This window comes from Ostrinia nubilalis, chromosome 17 (genome assembly GCF_963855985.1).
Source record: "Ostrinia nubilalis chromosome 17, ilOstNubi1.1, whole genome shotgun sequence".
Lineage (NCBI taxonomy): Eukaryota > Metazoa > Arthropoda > Insecta > Lepidoptera > Crambidae > Ostrinia > Ostrinia nubilalis.
In genome coordinates this window covers 8918412-8941917 of record NC_087104.1, presented here as the reverse complement: position 1 = coordinate 8941917, position 23506 = coordinate 8918412, and the positions used below count along the sequence as shown (strand labels likewise).

General features: G+C 35.9%; 4 protein-coding genes across 4 annotated transcripts; 1 reads left to right on the top strand and 3 right to left on the bottom strand.

The window, feature by feature from the left end:
- Nucleotides 1–11093: 11093 nt before the first annotated feature.
- LOC135080017 (esterase FE4-like) lies at nt 11094–13698 on the bottom strand. The gene is made up of 3 exons (XM_063974683.1): nt 13313–13698; nt 11729–13083; nt 11094–11360 (listed from the first exon to the last, which is right to left on the bottom strand). The coding sequence occupies exons 1-3, from the start codon at nt 13511–13513 to the stop codon at nt 11132–11134; spliced, it is 1785 nt and encodes a 594-aa protein (XP_063830753.1). The 5' UTR covers nt 13514–13698; the 3' UTR covers nt 11094–11131.
- Nucleotides 13699–14294: 596 nt separating this feature from the next.
- LOC135080018 (juvenile hormone esterase-like) lies at nt 14295–16520 on the bottom strand. The gene is made up of 3 exons (XM_063974684.1): nt 16248–16520; nt 14739–16099; nt 14295–14516 (listed from the first exon to the last, which is right to left on the bottom strand). The coding sequence occupies exons 1-3, from the start codon at nt 16449–16451 to the stop codon at nt 14315–14317; spliced, it is 1767 nt and encodes a 588-aa protein (XP_063830754.1). The 5' UTR covers nt 16452–16520; the 3' UTR covers nt 14295–14314.
- A 580-nt stretch (nt 16521–17100) lies between these two features.
- On the bottom strand, nt 17101–19301 carry LOC135080019 (acetylcholinesterase-like). The gene is made up of 3 exons (XM_063974686.1): nt 19034–19301; nt 17453–18792; nt 17101–17335 (listed from the first exon to the last, which is right to left on the bottom strand). Exons 1-3 carry the CDS (start codon nt 19217–19219, stop codon nt 17125–17127), a joined length of 1737 nt encoding a protein of 578 aa, XP_063830756.1. The 5' UTR covers nt 19220–19301; the 3' UTR covers nt 17101–17124.
- Nucleotides 19302–20731: 1430 nt separating this feature from the next.
- LOC135079715 (venom carboxylesterase-6-like) lies at nt 20732–23211 on the top strand. The gene is made up of 3 exons (XM_063974323.1): nt 20732–21090; nt 21390–22669; nt 22869–23211. The coding sequence occupies exons 1-3, from the start codon at nt 20872–20874 to the stop codon at nt 23065–23067; spliced, it is 1698 nt and encodes a 565-aa protein (XP_063830393.1). The 5' UTR covers nt 20732–20871; the 3' UTR covers nt 23068–23211.
- Nucleotides 23212–23506: the final 295 nt, after the last annotated feature.

Below are 23506 nucleotides of genomic sequence, written 5' to 3'. Positions count from 1 at the left end.
TTTTGCTCTGTTTCTAAGTTCGTGAACTCATGTCCCCTATTTCGGGATAAGGTTTTATGCATCCAGTTAGGATATTTTAATAATGATTAAGGGTTTAATAAATTTAAAAACGATAATAAAAATTTAGAATAAAATAATTATGTGAAATTGACGATATTACTTACCTGAAATATTCATAAGAAATAATGTAAGTCTAGTATAATATTTTGATTTGTTATTTGTAACAATATGTGTAAATATTTATATAACCATTAGAAATGTAGGGGGGGGGGTAACTTAACCCCCCCCCCTTTCGTACCCATATAAAATTTAGATTTGTAACCCCCCCCCCCCAAATTTCAAGTGAGGGTAGCCCCCCCCCTGTAAATAACCCCAGATACGCCAATGACTCATAATAAAAAGTAAGTAATTAATTAATTTCTTAGGTAGGTAAGTATTAAAAACTAAAAATATGTCGATTTCTTTGATGGTATGTGTCATAAAAGTACCTAACACCATACATTTATGTATCACGAACTTGGAAAAAAGTAACAATAATACGGTTCCTTGTTTCGTGATACTGATTATTCCAAATTCCCCAAGTAAAATTCATGGATTATTGTCAAAATGTGTCAATTAACTATTATCTAACCCATATACAATACAAATAAACAAAGGTAAATAAAACAAATCGAAATAAAACCAAAATTATGCTGGTACTACTTATGCTAATTTATCTTAAAATTGGTCATATATGTGAACTTCAAACTCGTGTCATATAAATTCTAGTGAACGAAACATATACCGAATTTAGGTCATGAGAAACTTAAATAAATGCATTATTTGTTTCAAAACTTACATTTAAATTATCATAAATAATTATTTAAAAACCAAGCATCAAAATGTTATCCATAATATCCTTGAATCGGTAGTGTCACGAAATAGGGGACACCCGAAAAATAATATGTACGCTATTTCGTGAGTCAATTAATCGCAATTTTAAAGGAATTCTACGTTTTCAAATAACTTTTTTCTAAGCCAAATCAATTGTCAAGGAACACATGAAATCACTATTACAAGTTTTATTTAAATGGACGTTCCGTCGCCTTTTTATAAGCTTAAGAAGTTGGAGCGCTAACCTTACGGTGAGAGCAACCTTTGCACGCCGCACGGCTGTTTTTGGCTCTCTGAGAGTTTGAAGCTTCGTATTGCTCTCATTTTTGGCGCCACAATGTTGGTACTTGGTTTTTTAGATAGCTTATATAATAGAGTTTTTGTAGTAATGAAGAATTTTTATAAATAATATTCCATTTGCTTATTATTTGAGCTAGAAAAAAAACTTACGAACTTACGTACTATCACGAACTAGTAGCCGTTTACCTTAGGTATCAACTGTTTTTTATTTCAAGCCTAAACTTATTCTGGAATTCTACAATTTGAAAACAACAGGCCCTTAATCTCATTCTAATTGTCTGATAATTAAACAATACTAAGTACCTACTTCAACTGTTAACCTTAATAACTCTACCTCCTTTGTCCCTATTTTTAAAATTAGAAACTGCAATGCTTTACACTCGGTAATTTCCCGTAATTTCAGGCAGTCCGCGGCCGCGCGGTTGGTTTTCTACTGAAACACTGGCGGTGTTCTTAGGGGCATCATTAAACGCTCGACAAAAGAACAGCTGTTGATTTTTCTACTGTACAAGGCTGTGAAATTTTTAGTGGCACTTTAAAAATAAGTTTTAATCAAGTTATTAGCAGTAATCATTTAAGGCTTGGTATTTCTGCTAAAGTAGGTATTTCGCGCTGTCAAAATCTGCGCGCGCAATACTTCGCCGAAGACAGCGCGCCAAAGAGCTCTCGCGGCTACACAGTATAGAAATACGCAGTTTAGAAATACGCAGTTGGTTAGGTTAGGTTGACTTCCTTCCGTTCAAGCGTCACACCCACAGCACTTTCTAATACAAATCATATCCAAGTGATACAAATTAAAACAACTTTCAAAATTTTTGGGAATATATTTTAGAATCGAATAAATATAGAATATAACTGCCAAAGTAAACACGGTTCAAAGAGGCGTGGCGTCACCCGACCTTCCGGAAGTTCCGCGCCGGCTAAAAGAATTTCAAGATTACGTCACCCGACCTATCGGTAGATCCTCGGAAGCTTGAGCGATTGGAAAAACATTTTATGATCAGTTACTCGTAGTAGCGATTATTTAGAGCTTGGATAATAAATTATAGTTGTTGCAATTCACAAAGCTTTGCATGTGGTTAATTACATTAATCAGTACACGCATCAATTTTGTTCAGTCTTTTTGTTTATTAATAAATAAAAATATCATACTAAAATTGCATACATATTTGTTTGTATTGGTCTGGGTGTTTTCTTTCCATAATTTATGTATAACGTATGTACGGGGCTCTGTATCGAAAATCACTATGAGCAATGAGCATCACACACTGTTATCTGGAGTGCATTACCGCAGCAAAATTTTTATAAATGTTGTGCTTTAGAGAGTGGAGAGTATAGCAGATAATTAGTCCATCGTGAGCAGAAATTTGTCCACTAATAGCAAAATTCGTTCAAATTATAGTTTTAAAGTTATTGGCTAGAAGATTCTTTTATCTTGCAGCTTAGACCTTTAGCTACAGACCTTAGACAGTATTTTTGAAACATTCTTACGCATGGTGGAGGAAGGGACGCTCTAGAGCAGTGGTTCTTAACCGGTGGTCCGCGGACCACTGGTGGTCCCTGGAGGCATTCCAAGTGGTCCACGATGTGCACTTGCACACCTTGATCAAAACCACTTTTAACTGATTTTTGCAGTCAAACTGGTTTTGACCGATTATGAGGTGGTCCCTGACAAGACAGAAATTTGGTAAAATGGTCCCTCATGACTTAAAGGTTAAGAACCACTGCTCTAGAGACTCAAAACTACAAGGATACACATGAACTCCAGTTTTAAATCCGTTGATATCTGCTGCATCTGCCATGTTTTTGGCTATAAGATTCTTCTATCTTACGGCTTAGACCTTTAGCTACAGACCTTAGACAGTATTTTTGTGAAAATTCTTACGCATGGTGGAGGAAGGGACGCTCTAGACACTCAAGTCTACAAGGAGTCACATCAACTCCAGTTTTAAATCCGTTGACATCTGCTGCATCTGCCATCTTTTTGGGTAGAAGATTCTTCCATCTTGCAGCGTAGACCTTTAGCTACAGACCTTAGACAGTATTTTTTTGAAAATTCTTACGCATGGTGGAGGAAGGGACGCTCTAGACACTCAAGTCTACAGGGAGTCATATGAACTCCAGTTTTAAATCCGTTAACATCTGCTGCATCTGCCATCTTTTTGGCTAGAAGATTCTTCTATCTTACAGCTTAGACCTTTAGCTACAGACCTTAGACAGTATTTTTTATTATTTATTTGTGTCAGTGTGCTCTTCTAAAGAGTGTAAGACGATTGTATGTAGGTACTATTAAAATGTAATTTTAACTCATTGGTTTTGTCTCATATTTGAGGAATGTACTATGTATCATGAGTAGAGTCTTCGTTTAAAAGGATGCGAACGATTTAAATTTCAATAGGTAGACAAAATTGATAATTCTTAATTATCAAAAATTTAAGCTTTCTCCAGTAACACTGATATTATTATACTGTGACTCATCAAAGTCATCATTGTCAAAAATATTGACAAATCGCGAACTGTCACGGCCAAAAAACTGACACGCGTCCGTCCTCCGTAAGCGCCACAGCGCGACTGATTGAGATTGTCCAAGCCGTCATGGACGATTTTTTCCACATTTTTTAACATAGTAACTAAATAAGACGCAATATAAAAATTTCATCCGTTAAAAGCCCTCAAGTTATTTCTGAACTTTAGTTTAGTAAAAGATTTAGAATCTCAAATCGCTTATTTTAAAAATAAAACCATAAATAGAAAACGAATAGAGGTAACTTTGGGAATTTATTCTATCGAGTCAATTTCATCAAATCGTGTTTCCATCCGTTAATAGCCCTAGAAAATATCCTCAACTATGCCCAAAAAAAATCTTAGCCTTTAATTTTACTGTTTAGTACCTCAAAAATGAAAAATGAAAACCTCATTTTCGCCATTTTCTCTGCTACCCGGCCTTAAGTAGTTTGGTTGGAAAATAGGCGGACAATGTGAATGAGTTTCTGCGCTGCTTTATCTCAGCACTGGCCCGTATTAGTGTCGTTAATACATTATTGTCACGAAGTAGTGGTTGAGAACAGAAAATAAATGCGATAAAATATCAATTTATCCCGTTTTCTAGGAAACCATTGTAACGCTTTTGTTGCCCAGTTAGTTTCTATGGGTTCTGGGTTCGATTCCCAGGTAACATAGCTCGTTAGATCTGAAGCACACGATACAGAAGAATCATGTTTTTTTTGAGAACTTGTATTAGACGGCTAAATATTAGACCATGTTTTATTTTATTTTTTCCCAAAATCGATGAAACCTTCAATCGTTACATTTGGTAGCGGTCAAATAGTGACCGACGAAGTTTCGTAATTTCCGGTGATTTAGTTGCCCTTTCCATGAATTTCTGGCGATGTTATTGACAATAATATCAACTTATCTTGTTACTGCGTACTTACATAGTTTATTATTAAATTCAGAATGGTTTATTATTAAAAAATACCCGAGTTTACATGATATTTTTATAGATATTATTTGGTAATAAATCTTGGCCGACTATTTAAGAAAGTATTAAGACTAAAGTACAGGTAAAACATAACTGACAAAAATAATGTTACATTTAAGAATGCTTGAAATGCCTACAATAAAAATATTGTGTTAGTTACTGTATAAATTCAATTCAGTTGTTTAATTATAAGAATAAGTACTAACTAAATATTTTTTATTAAAATTAGGTAATTCTAATTGTTTGTTTACAAAATAATACAAATGTATGTCACGTAATTTTAGTAACAACCGAATATTTGATAACAATGTAATAATTTACACCAATAATTAATGACACCTTACTTAATTAAAGAATACGACATGTTTTCAGTTAATTGAATGATCGAAGGTCCCATTCATACTGTTATTTTTACTTTTAAACCGAAAATATGGTACTTAATTGGTAATATGTAGGAGTTACTAGGTGGTCCGACGATCAGTTGAAGGTCGCGGGAAGTGCCTGAAAGCGGGCAGCGCAGGACCTATCGTGTGGAAATCCTTAAGCGAGGCCTTTGTCCAGCAGTGGACGTCATTTTAAAAACGAACTAGTATAGCTTACTTTTAAGCTTCGAGATTGGTAGGTGTCACTTACATTTACCAATTGTCGTAGTAGCACAGAATAATAATAAGTACTAGTAAAGTTTTAAACAGTTAAATTACTAGGTACCTGATGATGCATATTTTTTATTCATAATTACGTAGGAGTAGGTGTTGTTATTGAGACCACAATAAAATGACGTGCGTCTTTCCATCTATTATTTTCATTATTATAATTGGTGATTAGAAAATTGCCTCAATTACGGTGTTTATGTGTAGGTATAACTAAACATTATTCAGCCCTGTCAATTAAAATTTTCCATTCAATATTTTGCGCTGTTATAGGGTTTTATAAAATTTATGAAAAAGGGCCTTTTTTTCGATCTTATTAAGAAATTTCTTTCTTTCTTTCTTTCGAAAGAAAACATATTTACTTGGTACTAAAAATAGAATGGTGCAAATAAACATAAATGGCAAAAATAATAAAATTGTTGTAGCAAATTATTATCATTACGCTAGTATTATCATTTCTTGAGGTTGTTAGATATCAAGCGTAAGCGTACTAGCACAGAATAATAATAAGTACTTAGGTACACTATGTTTGCCGAAATCTGGAAGATAAAAGAAAAAGCTTCATTAGGTGTTTACATGTAGGTAAGTACATTATTTTATGGGCTGCGGGTCTCTAGGGCGGCGAGACAAGATTCAAGAAAAAAAGGACACTAGAAAAGAAGTTCCGACACTAACTTTAGACTATTATTAACGATCTGCTGGGATTTGTAAATTAAGCTTCCTCTCGAATCAGTCATCAATTAGTCAAACATGCGTCAAAATCCTTGAGTAATTCTGGAATTAGCTATCAAAGCTGCTGAGTTTTAACGAATTGGGGAATTTTTGGGAAAGATTGGGGAGACCAAGGTGAGTTGTAACAGAGGAGTAACTCTCAACATTGCCTTTTTGTGGAAACCTGCTATCATCTAGCTCGCAAAATCGTGTATTTATTAGGTTGAGACTGGCAGGAACTAAAAAGCGCACATAGTTACGAGCTCGCTAGTAGGTAACAAAGTTCCAAAAATCGACAATGGCACAGCTATCCTCTGTTACAACTCAGCTTGGTCTCCCCTATCAGCTTCTGCCCGCAGCTTCGTCTGTGTAGATAAAAACCTGTCGCAAAAAACAGGGAACTAGAAACTTTTGCTTCTTACAAAAGCATTCAGAACAGTAATATGTCCAAAAAGTTTTTCATGTCTAAAATAATCCATTCATCATGCCATTGAATATGACTTATTGAATAGTGCATCATATTTTTACCTCGTATTTTACAATATTCAAGTATTTTTTCAATAAAATAGCCTTAACCTATTCACCTTTGTAGGGTTCTTTTTTCTATTAGCTATCAATTTCAGCAGTTTAAAAGTGAAAACAGTATTTTAAACTACAGACAAACCGTTATAATACTCTCTAACTAAAGTCAATCTCCACCGCACTTTTATTAAACAGACCAGAAACGCAAAAAGTTGTAGCACCACAATTTATCGCTAGGATGTGTTAACTTTCAGGCAGCCTAGAAAAGGGGCAATATTTTTTTTGAAGTAAATAGTAGATTGATGGCTGAAAAGACAAAGATTCTCGCATTTTGTATGGATTGGTTATTTTTTAAATAATATCGAACATGAAAATATAATAAAGAACTTTTTTTAGCTAAATTTTCCTTTCATCTTAGCTTCCAAAAACATCTCGAGGTTTAAAATACCTCGTTGACATTGTTCCCAGTGGAGGTAATAATACTTCACATGTTCTCGTAGCTTTATGTAATAAGCAGCGCAAATAAAACTGGTCAGGCAAGTCATTTACAAGTGCAGAGCTGTTATATAACGCAGGTTAAGGTTAACAACTAGCGGTCTAACATTATACGATCTTGGAACTGAACTTGAACTCTAAATCTATTGACATAGGGAGTAAAAAACTAAAGTTTGGCGTGTAAATCTTCAGTCAGTTAAATGGATCGAATTATTGTCAAATATTTGTTAAATATACTTTGGATGTATAATATGCCGGATATTCCTTTAAATATAGAGTCAAATTTAAATCAGAAGACAGAGAATCCACCTATCACATTTTTGTCAGAGCTCTACTTTTAATTTATCTTTTAAATTATTCAATCTCTTTGTTCTGGAAGTTTTATATGCATTTGAACTATGTTTAACAAAATATAATCAGTAAGAGAGTCATCAATGATGACTCATCATCATCATCTCAGCCATAGGACGTCCACTGCTGAACATAGGCCTCCCCCAATGCTTTCCATGTTACTCGGTTGGTAAGAGAGTAGTCCTTGGTAATAGTAGAGTAAATTAAATTGGAAGAATACTATAATATATTTTTTAATGATACTACGAGTATTATCGTATACACAACACAGAATACAAAAAACAGTATGAAAAAGAAAACTCTAGGAAAACTATTTTCCTGCTTCACTTACGCCCTCTGTAGTATTAGCAATGTATTAATATCATTGCTAAAGCATGCTTTTTAAAACGACAGGTTGTCTGAAAAACACCTCCATCGACCAATAAAGAATAGCCAAAACGTCAGTTAAAGTTTCTCTTTTAACTAATTAATTTCCCCGAAATATTAATTGGTAGCTAAAAAAGTTGTTTCATCTGTTTTTTTAAGGCTCTACATTTTTTATTCAGGTTGTAAAAGTTCTATGTGTTTACGGCAGATGGCGCTACTTAAATATTTTTTACATAGGATTTAACTTTTCATACATTAGACATAATAAAAAAGTAGCCCTGAATTTCTACATTTTTTTAACCAATTGCAACATTGCTCAATCAATTAAACTATTTATAATTAGGTATTTTATGGTCTTTTCTACCGGTTTAACAAGTATTTAAGCTAAGAGTGCTACAAACTGGGTTCAATTAAATGCAAGTACTTATTCATGCGGGTCACAGTCTATGCTAATACCTGTTGAGTTTGCAGCTTCCAACCAGCACTAGTAAAGTATGCATGGACAGTGAGCGGTGCATTGGTCTCAAAGCAAATGTACCTACGTACCTATGCATATGCTAAGTAAAATGGATGAAGATTTTCAGCTTACTTAGGTAGTTGGAGGTAGGTAAATGTTGTTTTAGAAATGAAGTCACACGTTACAATTTAGTCGTAGGTACTAAAATTATTAACACGAAAGTTTCTGGGTACCTATAGATTGAAGTACTAAATGCCTAAAAGGATTTTAATAGAACTCTTGAGCAAAATGGAATTTTAATCTAAACTTACTTATTGGCTACTTGTTACGCCCTACCCAGTTTCAGTTGGGAGCTCAATTCTCGAGATTGTCGACAAGTATGTCTACCTCGGACAAACGATCCAGCTAGGTAGGTCCAATTTCGAGAAGGAGGTCAATCGTCGAATCCAACTCGGCTGGGCAGCGTTCGGGAAACTATGCAACATCTTTTCGTCCAAAATACCTCAATGCCTGAAGACTAGAGTGTATAACCAATGTGTGTTACCAGTGATAACTTATGGCTCGGAAACGTGGCCTCTCACTATAGGCCTTATACAGAAGCTCAAAGTTGCACAGCGTGCTATGGAGAGGGCTATGCTTGGTGTTTCTTTGCGAGATCGAATCAGAAATGAGGAGATCCGTAAACGAACCAAAGTCGCTGACATAGCCCGACGGATTAGCAAGCTGAAGTGGCAATGGGCAGGGCACATAGTACGCAGAACTGACGGCCGATGGGGCAGAAAGGTTCTGGAATGGAGGCCGCGTACCGGAAGACGCAGCGTGGGACGTCCACCTACAAGGTGGACCGACGACATCGTAAAGGTAGCAGGGAAGCGCTGGACGCAGACCGCTGCCAATCGATCAACATGGAAAGCATTGGGGGAGGCCTATGTTCAGCAGTGGACGTCCTATGGCTGAAATGATGATGATGATGATGACTTATTGGCTACAATTTCTACTAAAAAGTACCATAAAGTTTTACTATTTCACGCAAAGTCGGTTGTCGCTAGTAATTAGTGTCCGACCGAAACTAGTTTTACGACCGAAACCGAAACCGAAAACGAATTTCGGCAACCGTGTCTGTTTCGGCCGAAACCGAAACCGAAACCGAAACTTCCTTACAAGGCTCATATTTTGTGGGAAAAATAAAGAAAACGTTATTATAATCAGTCAGTCTTTATTGTTTTCTCTTTCAATTGCATTAAAATTGAACTTATAAAGCGCCTTTTCGAATCGCTAAAATAAAGTGACAGTGGGCGGGGCACATAGCTCGTAGAGCTGATGGCCGCTGGGGCAGGAAAGTTCTTCCACTAGGTGGACCGACGATCTGGTGAAGGTCACGGGAGGTGCCTGGATGCGAGCGGCGCAGGATCGGTCCTCGTGGAAATCCTTGGGAGAGGCCTTTGTCCAGCAGTGCCGACGCGAAAACGACGAAAGTTTCGCGAAAAGAAACGAAAGCGCCTTTTTACTCTAAAAGGTATCAAATTATGTACCTATTACAAAAGAAAAAGAAGGATTTATAAATAGTCTAGATTTTTTTTAATTACTCGCAATATTCAGGACATCTACAATTCTACATAACCCGTCCCATGGTCGGGTCTTTTACCTTAATAATTTCTCAATACAAAATTGGTAATAAATAAATAATAATAAATAAAACGTTTAATGCCAGTAAAACCAAATACTTACATAAAGTCATTATATCTAGCGGATGCCGCACTAAGCATAGCTTGTGTCGCGGTAACCTTTAAAACTTGTTACACAAAAAGAATCTTTACTATGTGGTAGTACGTAAGTTAGTATCTACTGTACTTGCCACTTGGATACCTTGGTGATAAATACTAAAATGAACTTTGAAACTCTGAATCCATAATATTATCACCATGAAATGCACTATAGTCATAAGTAACTACCTATCTAATGTTTATTTACGTATAGCATTTGCGAACCAAAAAAAAATTTACGGGTCAGATTAAACTTGATTATACTTTTATCAGTCATATTGAATATTTTTTTATGTTTACTACCCGCTCTTGTTGTAACGACATAAAACGAGATAAAACTTACCAAATTCAAAATAAATCACTCGAAAATTCGCCACCACAACATAACAAAACTAACAGCAAACAAACAAGCGAGCGAATCACGACATTGGCTCTGATCGGGATCGGATTCATTCCTCATTCAACGCGCCGAACATGACCGATAACAGCGCGGAAACTCCCGAATGCACATTCGGTTTCGGTCGTAGTTTCGGCAAGTTTGCCACCGAAAACGAAACTAAACCGAAACTCGTGTTTTTACCGAAACTCAACCGAAAACGAAACCGAAACCGAACATTCGGTCGGACACTACTAGTAATTTACTTAGTTACTCGTACTTTTTCCTACAGCGATAAGAAATTTTATTTCTCACAGAAATTGTTCTACTCCATGGAGCTGGAATTAACAAAGAAGAAAAACAAACAATAGTTAAGTAGAAAATACTTCTGAAACACGTTGTGTCTATGGCACCTATAAAGAGCTCTAAAACTAGGTCCTATGCCACAAAGGGGTTAGTTTTGAAAATAAGGAGGTAGGGGTGAGGGACAGGGTGGCAGTATTTTAAACAGACCTATGAACACCTAAGTTTAACTAAATTACTGTTGCATGAAACACATTACACGTAAAATATAACTGGCAATTTTTAAATATCCAGTCAAACACTAGAATGATACTCGTATAGGTAAACACTTTGGTAATGCTATTCGAATTTAGTTAGATGCTAGAAATATTTCCAGTTTCTATTTGCTCGGACGAACTAAATAATACTTGGACATGTTTCAATCATTAGTAAAACCAGTAAAACGGAGTTTTAAAAGGTGTTGTGAGATTTTATTACTGAGTATCAAAGCTCATCTTTTTCAACATCAACTTTTTGCGCCACACCATCGACGGCCATTTGCAAATATTTGTTCAAAGTTGTGTCCCAGAATGTTTCTCGTTTTCCCAGAGGATTGACGGCCATATTTAAAGTCTTCTTTATGTGCGCGTACGCAAGGTCAGTGCTGTCTTTGTCGATTGGCTGCCATTTAAAGTTCTTCAGAATACTATCTTTTTCATCGGGCGTTGGGTTCCTGAAAAATTGAAAATATTCACATTAAAAACTGTTTTTGCAGTTGACTACGATTTATTGGGACTTTTTTAAATATTTTTCTGAGATGCTCGGAAAAGCCCTAGGTTCTTAAAAGGGAAAATAAATAATCTTGTAGTGGTTTTAAGTTATTTTAGAAATTGTGGGCTTAAATCCTGTTTTTATTGCGAATGCACCATTCGCGTCATTTTGCTGGGAGCCTGAATAGAGAGGGCTTTCCTTCTCTTAAGTACAGTGCATTGCAAGAAGCGATACTACAGGTTCCGTACGGTAAGCCGTCAAGAATGCGCCATACATATGCTGCATTCATACAAAGGAAGACTTATAGCACAAAGGGATTTAGGAACTTACCCAGTTTTAGCGAAGTTGGCCCACATACGTATCATCTTCTTCAAAACTTTCATTTCATTCTGCTCGCTCACTAGCTTTTTCAGTTCCACATACTTTCTTTTGATGCGAGAGCATAAATGCAAATAGCACAGTTCGTCTGCAACACTTGCTCCATAATTTCCCAAAGGTATTGACCTTGAATATTTAGCTACATACAACCAGTTTTCATTGATAAGTCCGTTAAAGTCAAACATGTAGTAAAAAGTTGGCGATTTTATGTCCGATGATATTTTCCTAGCAGCGGCGTTCATTGCATAGTTTTGTAACACATCGCCTACATAATCGGCATATTCTAATAGAGTAGAATAGGTAATTACTCCATCTTTAAAGTAAAACTCCACCACCTCTTCTTTGTACTGCTCGAAAGCAGAATTATTGCGGTCAAAACGATAATCAGCTCTGATAGGAAAGTGGATGAAAAAGTCTTGACTATTATCAGTCAAAGACCGAGGATTGAATAAATAACGTGAAATAAGATCTAAACCTTCCCTAGAGTTAAATCCAATTAAAACTGGAACATCATTGACAATCTTGCCATTTTCAGGAAGAGTCGTTAACACGGCTTCAGGGCCTTCTTTTTCTATCACTGGGCCAAATGGATGTATGCTCATTAGATATTTCTCATAAAATTCATCGTCAACAACTTCAACTTCATTCTCAAGAATTTTCACATGGTCCAAATTCTGTAGTTCTTTCAGTAAAGTGGTGCTATCGTCAGTTTCAATGTTTAAAAGTTCAGCAATTTGAAAAGCTGATTTTCTTGGGTTTCTTGGGAAAAATATAGCCTCATGTGCAGAGCTGCCTTGAATTATAACAGAATTGAAAAGACCTTTTGCTTGTTCGGAATACAGTAATATATTAGCCATTACAGCACCTCCTTTGCTTCCCATTAAAGTCACTCGATTGGGGTCGCCACCGAAACTTTTTATGTTATCTTTTACCCACTTCAATGCAAAAATGAAGTCTTTAATTCCATTGTTAGGTGGTATGACATCGTCTTCAGTGGTAAGATATCCAAGTAGACCTAGTCGATGGCTCACCGTGACTATAACGACGTTTTCTTCCGGGAGAAATTCTGGAGCATATGTTTTAGTGCCATTGAATCCAGTGCGGAAGTTATCGTGGAAGTCGAATACGAGAACTGCAGCTGAACCCTCTAGGTTTGGGGTGAAGATGTTGACGTAGAGGCAGTCCTCTGAGCCTGATATTCCGTATGGTTCACTATTACGGCTTCTTGAACAGAACTGGACACATGTAGGTTTGTCGGTGTATGCTTCCAGCAGTTCATTGCCCCAATCTTGAGGTGCTTTTGGTGGCTGAAATGTTATACATTTTAAAAAGATACATTTATATTATTTTTGGAGAAATTATGATATCTGACCCTACAAGACCAGTACTTAGCTTGAATTAACTTAATACTTAGTACTAAGTAATTTGAATATTATAAATAACTTGAAAAAATTGAAGTACCTAAGTACTAAATATTTTGAATATCATTAATTAATAATAACTTCAACTAAAATCAAATATATTTGTTTTCCTTACCTTGAATCTCAGCTCTCCAATTGGTGGTGCAGCGTATGGGATTCCTTTGAAGGCATAATAAGGTTTACCAGAGAGGAATGTTTTCTGTTCTTTCCCTGACACCAAACCTTGTTTCAATTTGACCTCTACAGTTTCTTTACCAGCACATACATTTACTAAAATTACTCCCAGCAATACAAAAATTGGTATTGTTTTCGTCATTTTCCTTAATATTTACATGAATATACTATACTCCGAACTAAATCATTTGTAACTAACTTTATTGATAATAATGGAAGGTGTACTTAGCCTTATCAGCGTTCGATAAGGTTACGTGTTAATTTATTAATTCTTGAATGTAATCGCCGTATTTCACACGTCAGATAATAATTTAAGACGTGTGGTTATGCCACATACGGAAAAATGGCATATTTTTAGTGCTTAGGATAAGAATGACTAACTCGGGTTTCCCGCCTTATAAAATTTAATAAAAATGTCAGATAAAAGTCCACCAGTTAAAAAACGAAACGTTTGTATAATATTATGACGACCAATGAAATCATGCCATTTCATTTGACAGCTGATAACATAATAGCGTAGTTAATCGCCTAGAATGTAGAGGGTCCTAGGTTCGATTCCTATTTGTTTTTTTAAGCAGCCTTTTATCCGATCTCAAAACACAGTAATGTAATAACTTGACCCTGAATCCGTGATTATTGGTATCTGTTTATTAACTATTATATTTCTTAACAACTGCTTTACATTACAATAACTGAACAGGTTATTTAGTAGGACACAATGCCTTAAAATTGAGAGAATAGCAATATTCAATTACTACTGAGAATATTAGAAATCATATTGTTTGTTGATTACATGCATTGCTTGCGGGAAGTCATTGAGGGAGGCCTATATTCAGCAGTGGACATCCAGTGACTAAAATGATGCATTGCTTTAGCATCTCAGATTTCAACAATAAATCAAGGCAATTCTAAATAATGCACAGTTGAATTTTACACTATTTATTTACAGTTCGTCTTTCTTATTATCTTTGACTATGCCGTTCACAGCCATGTTCTTGTATTTCTCTATGAAGTTGTCCCAGAAGGTCACCACGTTGTCGTGCAGGTTTGTCTTCAGGGTCAGTTCATCACTGATCACCATGCACTCTTTCTTGTCTGTCGTCGCTGGCTTCCATTCCACATCTGATCCGGGTGGTGTTGGGTTGCTGGAAATATGTAATTTTTGGATTATGAGAAATACTGTTCCTTTTGTAAAAGTAATCAGTCCTTAATCAACTTTAGTAAGACCATAAGAGGTTCTGCAAAATTATCTACACTAGTTAAAGGCTTAAAAAGTTTAATTGGCCTTAAATAAATGAGGGAAAGTCTTTAAGGTAATGAGCTTGAGTACTGCAAACTATAAACTAAACAAAAAACTACATGCTTACCCTTCTTTTGCGAAGTTGGACCACATTTTAACCATGTTATTTAGTACCGTCATTTCTTCCGAATCTTCTTCTTTTAACGCTTTCTTGTATGCTTTCCTTATTGGTTTACACACAAACAAATAGCAGAGATCATCACCAAGGTTCGCCCCCCATGTCCCATCAATTGAGGTAGCGCCTTCCATGAACATTTTCTTCTTCAAATTAAATTCACCACTATAATCAAACATGAAGTAATAAACAGGAGTGTTCGTGTTATTAGTGTACTGTCTCACTGTGTAATCTATGCCATAAAATTGAAACAGATCACCACTATAACTTATGTACTCTCCGGGATAACTGATTTGGATATAGCCCTCTTTAAAGTAAAAGTCTTTAATACTTTGAATTGCCTCATTGTAAACTTGCGAGAGTAAATCAAAGCTGTAGTTAGTTCTGTAAGGGAACAAGAATACAAAATCTCTATCAGCCATCGTTAAAAATTGTGGCATTTGAAGGTAACGTTCGGAATGAGCAATGCCTTCTCTGGAATTGTATCCTATCATGATAGGAACATCGATTTCGATTGGTTTGCTTTCTGGTAGCTTGGTTATAACAGCGTCCGGATGATCGTGCTCAACAACGGGGTGAAAAGGAATCACTCCTTGTTGAATTATTCGAGCTTCATCTGCATGCACAGCTCTTCCTTCCAGCTCTGTTAAAACCATTACGTCGAAGTCTGTGAGACGTTTAAGCAAATATGAACTGGTGGTAGCATGTTCGTCTAGCTCTTTTGAGAATTTAATCGCCCGTTCTCGAGCTCCCTTATCCCTTATGAACGTGGGATCCCAAGAAGTTCCACTGTGTAATATAGCTCGGCTGAACAGACCTTTTGTTTTAGGGGACTGTAGAAATATATCAACTATCACCGAACCACCGTTATGGCCCATTAGAGTTACTCTGTTGGGGTCGCCACCAAAACTGCGGATATTTGCTTGTACCCATTTCAGGGCCATGATGACGTCTCTCAAACCGTTATTTCCTGGTAGAAGGTCATCTTCAAACGAGAGAAAGCCTAAAGACCCGAGTCTATGCTGGAGAGTTACTATTATAACACCTTCTTTCATAAAGAAGTCTGGACCATATTGCTTGGAGGCGTTATAGGCAGTATTAAAGTTTTCGTTGTATAAGAAAACTATTACTGGTAGGTTAGGATTGTCGGTATTTGGAAGTTTTGGAGTATGTACACTTAAATGTAGACAATCTTCGCTTCCAGAAAATCCATAGTTTTTTACATGTTTCATAGGCAAATAATAATGGGCACACGGCTTTTTTTCCTTTTTGGCAGAAAGAATATCTGACCAGCCTGGATGAGGTTTTGGTGGCTGAAATAAAAAGAAGAAATTATTATGATACATTGCAATATAGGTATTGAACCAATAAGTTACTTTGGCCACGACGAATACAAAAATAATAGTGTCTGTTTATAAAAGAACTAAGTATGTAACTATTAAGGAAATAAAAAGAGCTTACCATAAAGCGCTTGGGAGGTTCCGCATAAGGTATGCTAAAAAACGAGAAAAACTTCTCGTTTGGCAATATAGACTGAACTTCTACTCCGGCAACTTTGCCGGACTTTGTTTCAACGATCACATCTCCATTCACAAAATAAATAGCACAAAACAAAACGCCGATTACATGTGGAAGTCCATACATTTTTGTAAATAATCTGCCCATAAAATATATTGTTTACTAATCACATAATTTACCAGTTTACAACTGACGTGTACCTTAATAATCGCAGGTAATCTATGTGGGTTTGTATTCGTCGTTATCAGTGAGATATCGGAGAATTCTGCCTGAGCATTATGGTATTAATCGCTCGTCTTTGGCTACCTGTTCGAGATAATTTTACTGTTGTTAAGCATACTCATAAATCAAAACCTAGTAAAATATTCAAGGCAGGGTTGATCTATTGTGTGTAATGAAATATAAACTGTCTAAACTTTTTTACAACGAAAGCATGTAGGCTGAGAGAAGAAATATAGAGAACCTAAAATAATAAAATTAAGCAAAACTTTGATGTTTTTTTAAATCTCTCCTATAAGAATAGCTGCCGTATGCTGGTTAGTTCAAATAAAAATGGTAGTTTTTTAATAATTTAAGTGCTTTCACTTGTATTTTAATTTTCAAGATAAGAATTTACGCTTGGTACGCCCACGTTGTGTTCTAATCTCGCAGACATTGAACTCAAAATTTTCATTTTAACCTGCCTCACACGGAAATTCTATAGATACTGAATCTGTTTTAAAAGTATATTTCCTTAAATTATGTATCATAAATTAAGAAAAAGGAAGAAAAATAAATACGATAAAATAAAATAAAGTTAATTAATTAAAAGTTTATTTCATCATAACTCATCTTTGTTCTTTGAACTAATGATTCCATTGATAGCTCTTTGTTCCCATTTCTCAATGAAATTGTCCCAAAACCTGAATCGTTCTTTGTTTAAGTCAGACTTCACTGTAATTTCTTTGTCTATGTTCAGGTATTTCCTGTTCTCCAGGTCATACGTAGGCCACCTCAGTCCCAAGTCCGCGTCATGCTCAGGTGTCGGGTCCCTGAAACGTCAAAATAATTAATTTCTCACCCATAAATCTGAATAATTAGAACCAGCTCAACAATGCCCCAAGTAATTTATTGAATGATGAATTAAAATGTTCGCCATGAGTACCGACCCGTATTTCGCGAAGTTCGTCCACATTTTAACCAACTTCCTTTGGATTATTATTTCTTCCGACATCGATTTATTGTGTTTGAGGTACAACTGCTTGAGGGCTGGGCAGTGAAATAGGTAACATAGCTCGTCGCCCCCCGCCGCTCCCCAAGTACCATATTCAGTAGTAACGTAATTCATTAAATCGTTTTTGATCTCATTTAAATCACTGATATAATCAAAGTGATAGTAATACAAAGGACTTTCTGTTCTCTTCGCATACATTTTCACAGTTTGATCCACGACGTATCCAGTTATAACGTCGCCTATGTACGTTATGTACTCAGCTACACTTTTAATCGTCACTCTCCCATTTTTAAAATAGAACTCTTTTATGTCATCAACAGCCTTGTAATACAATTCGTTAAGCGGATCGAATTTAAATTTGATTCGCAATGGGATTAGAAAGGGGAAGTCTTTTTGTACGAAACTGAGGTAACGCGGCTCGCTTAGATATTGCAAAGAGGCCTCTAAACCCTCCCGAGAGTTAAATCCAATCATAATGGGAATGTTTATTCTTTCATGCGAATCCTCCGGATATTGAGTTAAAAGTCCGTTCGGTGTCTTCTCGACTATAGGCCCGAAAGTTAGCACCCCTCGCTGATGCTCTTTAAAGTAGTCTGCAGGATTCGCATGTAGTTCTTTCCCCACTAAATCTGAGGCAGGGAGTTCAGTTAAATCGTTCAACAGTTTAATATTACTGCTGGAAGGTCTGTCCAGGAGTTCGGCCAAGGAGAACGCTCGTTCTTTTAGATCCTCCTGCAAATAAGAAGTCGCCAAAGAAGATCCACCTTGTAAAATTGCTGAATGGAAGAGGTGTTTGGCGTTAGAGTGTAGAAGTAGATCTACAGCTACAGCACCACCTTGAGACCCCATTAGAGTTATTTTATCAGGGTTACCACCAAACTTGACAATATTATCTTTGGTCCATTCCAGAGCTGCAACTATGTCTTTTAAGCCTGCGTTACCTGGTACTAATTCGTCTTCCAAAGACAGGAATCCTAGAACTGATAGTCTGTGACTCAAAGTTACTGTGACAACGTTTTCTTCTATGAAGAAATCGGGGAGGTAGTCTTTAGTTTTATTGTAGGAGCCCGTGAAATGTGTGTTGTATAGGAAAACAATGACGGGGCGCATTTCGTCATCAAGTTTAGGGGTGAATATGTCCAGGTAGAGACAGTTTTCGTCCCCGTACCAGCCTATCGGCTGCCCCTTGCGGATATTCGTGTTGAACTGGACACATGCCTTTTTCTCTTTCGTGGCAACGAGAACGTCGTCCCACGGCTCGGCGGGTTTTGGGGGCTGGAAAATAAATTGCGGAATTAGCGACCATTGGGATTTGACCGAAATAACCATTTAATGAAATATTCCAAATGAAAATCTAAGGCACATCGAAGCTGAGTATCAAATTCAGTAATCTACATTTAAAGATACATCTTTTTCATTAAAAATCTTGTTAAAAACTGCCTCTAAGAAATAAATTGTGTTTGTTTACATACAGAAGAAGTACCTACGTAATTTCTTAAGAAAAAATGTGTCTTACCAAAAATCTCAGCTCTTTGAGTGGAGGCACTGCGTATGGAATTCCAATAAATCCATAATATTCCACATTATTTAGTAATGACTTCAACACTTTTCCTTGAACTTTTCCATGCGTTGTCTCTACAATCGGCTTCTCTGCATTTATCAAAGTAAACGTTAAACATATAACCAGTAATTGAATATACATTGTTTACAGCAAACTATAAAATATTTAGGACATATTAAATTCACGAGTGACAAATATCTACTGTGCCGTTAAGGGACAGATAGCAACTATCAAATTAATCTAAGCTGTAATAAAACATATCATTAACCACGTTACGATTTGGATTTACATTTACAATAAACGGTAATGAAATAAACTTACGAATATCTATCCATCTACGAATACCTATCTACATATTTGGTTGATGTTCAAACTAATACCAATAGGTACTGTTTCTGCACACGGCTTCGGCTGCGTGCATTTCAGTCTGTCATAAAAAGTTTTGCAATATGGTCCTTAAAAATGTTAACTATTTTGAAACGCTCTGTTTCGTACAAAAATCATAGTAAGGGAGAGTCCGGTAATTTGGACCAGTTTTTTTCAATCCCATTTTACACATAGTTTTCTTTTGTTTTTGCTAATGTTCATGGTATATAATTAAAGAGAAATTATTCAACTTACTATTTCGTAGGTATCAATCAACATAATTGTTGTATATTTAGCACAAATCAACAAAATACGAGTTCAGAATTTAGCCAACCGGTTCGATAATTTGTACCACAGGGTTACTAAATTGGATTTCAATAAATTTCAAGCCTTTAAAAAAACTATGGCAAAATATTATACGATACATTCTTAACAAATTAGGTAACGAAAAGGAACAGTAGTTAATCACATAGACAATCGATATTGTTTTACACGTTATCACGATTTTGAGTAAAAGTTTTGTAATTCCAATTATCGTAACGCACACTTGTACCTAATCTACTTTGGCAGTCTTTTGCTTTCATTTATTGTTAGTCAAACATAACTACGCTATTATAACTTCAAAATATGATTTACTAAAAAAATTCAAAATCCTTTGGTAAAGTTCCATACAACATGATGTGGTACAATTTAGCCGACTAGGTGATAGTTCTTTTAAAAAATCGGTAAAAAATATAGCTTACAAATATCGAAAAATGTTTCAAATAATTGTAATTCACACTAATTTACGCTTCTAAATAATATATTAGAAACACCCTGTGATTGAAAACAAAATTACAAACTAAACATGCATTGTCAAAAGTTACTTGAAAACAATGAAAAAATACTTTTCAAAATAAAACACACGTGTTCGTTGTCACGGCAAAAACCACATGGCCGATATTAATTGAATTTAGTTGTGTATCGCTAAGTGTTGCAATTACAGACATTCAATAAATACTTTACGAAATATGAGGGTACACCAATTTACCCGGCGGTACATTATACCGAACTCTCACCTAATATTATATTCTGTGACCAAACATGACGCCCTGTTGTATTAATATCCATTTCCAACGTTCAATTTGTCTAAAATTTAAAAAAAAAAATGGAACTTGTGGCTTTAAAAAGTTGTAAATAAATATATACAGTTCTTTGTTGTATTTTATGTTGTACAACTACTGGATCTACTAGAGTCGATGTTAAATCGAAATAAAACAAATTTTAACACAAATGTAACGTCCAGCGTTTGTTTTTAAAATATCTTCACGGTTCTTAGCACTTTTCCTTACTGACGTGTGTTATTTAACTTCACTTCACCTTCAATGTTAACTGTGACAGTGTTTTTTCCTACACCATGACTAGAGGTCTAGATCTTAGAAGTAATAATGTTATATTTTCACCTAATTATTCTGCTTTTGACAGTAAAGTGTAGTAGTTCTCTATGTGTGGAAGAAGGAGATAGTGAGAGTGATACTTTGTGTGTTAATGTAAAAGGTAGTAAAGTTTTGGGAAGGAAATTAAACACAATTTTAGAGAGAAAACTTTTCGCTGTATTTTGGGACATACCATATGCCGAAGCTCCATTGCGTGAGTTAAGATTCAAGGTAATTCTACATAAAATTATTTTTTTACAGCATTTCGGGATAAAAAAGAAGTTTAAAGTGTACCCATTTTAGAATTTTCTTTTTATTTTTAAAACTGAGCGTAGAATGCAAAAAGTATCTAGCGCTTTCTAAAATACTTAAAGTTTCAAACTCGCGCATTTGTTAAACTTCATTTAGTTTATTTTAAGTTTCGCTTAGACGTGTACAAAGTAGTCCTCTTTGTAACTTCCACTTGGAATAGTTTCCATCCCTATTTATAAAGCAGTAGAAAAGTACTTCATAAACGTTTTCCTTTTCAGCAACCAAGAGAAAAATATTTGAAAAACGGAACCCTCGATTGTAGCCAACCACGGAAAAAATGCGCATGCTGCTATGATGAAGACTGCTTGTATTTAACTATTTATATGCCCATTTCTTATAATCAATCGAGGAACCTCCCCGTTGTTGTTTGGGCAGATCACAATGAAGTTTTGCAATACCCAGACTTTTTCATAGAAGAAGAAGTGGTAGTCGTCGTTGTTACTTACAGGCGATTTATTTTTGGTTTTCTAAATACCGGAGACGAATTTGCGGAAGGTAATATGGGTGCAAAAGATATCTTGATGGCACTGAAATGGATTAAAAGATACATTAGATCTTTTAATGGTGATCCAAATAGAATAACAGTGGCTGGATTCCAATCAGCGGCCACGATAGTGTCATCATTGATACTTACTCCAGGCGCAGAAGGTTTATTTTCCAGAATTATAATCCTAGGCGGTAGTGCCCTCTCACCTGCAGATTACAGAAACTATAATTTCGATGTTATGAACAAACTGTATTGGAATCTGAATGGACCGTTTGAAAAGTTGAATCGCACGAATCTTTACCAAATTCTAGCAAACTATTCTACTAGTGAACTGATGGTAGCCTCAGAAGATCTCTTTGACAGTACTGAAGTAAGAGACAGCCAAAGACTAATCAATGCCTTCGGTCCAAGTATCGAAGTGACTAAAAACACATTTATGAGTAAAGCACCGATAGAAGTGTACAAAGCTCGTCTAACAAACAATAACGTAGAAGTTATGATAGGATATACGAGTTTAGAGGCGCTGGTGAAATTGAAAGGTTTTATCCAAAATAAAAAGCTTTTGAAGTATTTAAATTATAACTTCCAATATTTATTGCCGTTCGAAGGAACAAAGGACGAGTACGGATCAAAGCGCTATAGGAAGATAAGGGAGAAAATAATGGAGTTCTATTTCGTTAATGGCACCATTGGAGAAAGGAGCCTGAGACGATATGCAAAATATGTTTCGGATCAAGTGATTTATCCGTTGCTCCGCCAGGCGCGATTCCAGGGCGACGCGTCGTGTAGAAACGTCTACTTGTTTAGGTTTGCGTTCAGAGGCGCCTTGAATGTTGCTTGGGACTCTTCGGCGCGCCATTTAAATTGGTCTGGAGCGACGTCTGGGGACGAAATCTGCTACCTATTCAGATGTAAATCAGTCGGCGACGTGTACAATAGCGCCGAAGCGTCGAATGAAAGGCTCTTCATTAAGAAAATCGCGCGGTTATTGGCGAATTTCGCTAAATGCGGGTAAGAATAATGATGCTTCAATTTTTGCGGTACGCCCAAGTGGCCTTGCGTTTCAAAGCTATGAATTTTAATAGTCTAATTACAAGATACTTTGCAATTTGTGGCAGAATTCGGGATGAATTTAACGAAAGCTATTATTAAGTTAGGTTGAGAATTAGCCGAGTTATGGTTTAGTAACTAAGTTACATTTTTGTTTTAGAGATCCGACGCCCGTGAAAGAAGATGAGGTTTTGGGAAATTTGAAATGGGAGCCTTTGCGAAGACGCGCGTCAATTAGAGCACTGAATATGGGTCGCAGACTTAAAATGGCCGACGTGCCGGAACAGACACGAGTGAACTTTTGGGATCAGTTAAAAAGTGAATTATTTTCGGAAAAACTTCCCAACGTGGAACTTTAAGTGAAATTGTTTTCGGGTGATGTAGTTTCGGGATTCTTCACGACCAACTTTCAGGATTAATAACGCAAAATGTTCGGGGAGAAACTTTTGCCACCGATACATATATCGTACGAAACGAAGATAAACAGATTTCAGCTAACGTTTTCAGTAACTGTAACTTGTTTCAAATGAGTTTATTGTTTTCATTTAAAATACCTACTTACTACGCGTTAAATACGCACTAAAATACTATTGGAAAACAATGTTCCTTTTATTGAATTCAAATTATTGGTTTTGAACACTTTTATTGAGTTTTGTAGATCATTAATAATTATATTTTCAAACAATTACATCGATATATTATTTAAAACTAAGTAGAGCTAGTACTACATAGATTAAGACCATGATTAAGCAAAGCATAAATAAATAGACAGACACATTTACATTTACTTTACATAAA

Bases quoted from the DNA above. Each gene is read 5' to 3' on its own strand.
- LOC135080017 (XM_063974683.1), bottom strand. From the start codon at position 13,513: ATGACGAAAACAATACCAATTTTTGTATTGCTGGGAGTAATTTTAGTA. The intron at 13,084-13,312 runs GTAAGGAAAACA...ATAACATTTCAG, and splicing joins TTGGAGAGCTGAGATTCAAG to CCACCAAAAGCACCTCAAGA. The intron at 11,361-11,728 runs GTAAGTTCCTAA...TCAATTTTTCAG, and splicing joins GCCAACTTCGCTAAAACTGG to GAACCCAACGCCCGATGAAA.
- LOC135080018 (XM_063974684.1), bottom strand. From the start codon at position 16,451: ATGGGCAGATTATTTACAAAAATGTATGGACTTCCACATGTAATCGGC. The intron at 16,100-16,247 runs GTAAGCTCTTTT...TTTTTATTTCAG, and splicing joins AACCTCCCAAGCGCTTTATG to CCACCAAAACCTCATCCAGG. The intron at 14,517-14,738 runs GTAAGCATGTAG...ACATATTTCCAG, and splicing joins TCCAACTTCGCAAAAGAAGG to CAACCCAACACCACCCGGAT.
- LOC135080019 (XM_063974686.1), bottom strand. From the start codon at position 19,219: ATGTATATTCAATTACTGGTTATATGTTTAACGTTTACTTTGATAAAT. The intron at 18,793-19,033 runs GTAAGACACATT...TTTATTTTCCAG, and splicing joins TCAAAGAGCTGAGATTTTTG to CCCCCAAAACCCGCCGAGCC. The intron at 17,336-17,452 runs GTCGGTACTCAT...TTGACGTTTCAG, and splicing joins ACGAACTTCGCGAAATACGG to GGACCCGACACCTGAGCATG.
- LOC135079715 (XM_063974323.1), top strand. From the start codon at position 20,872: ATGTTATATTTTCACCTAATTATTCTGCTTTTGACAGTAAAGTGTAGT. The intron at 21,091-21,389 runs GTAATTCTACAT...TTTCCTTTTCAG, and splicing joins TGCGTGAGTTAAGATTCAAG to CAACCAAGAGAAAAATATTT. The intron at 22,670-22,868 runs GTAAGAATAATG...TTTTTGTTTTAG, and splicing joins GCGAATTTCGCTAAATGCGG to AGATCCGACGCCCGTGAAAG.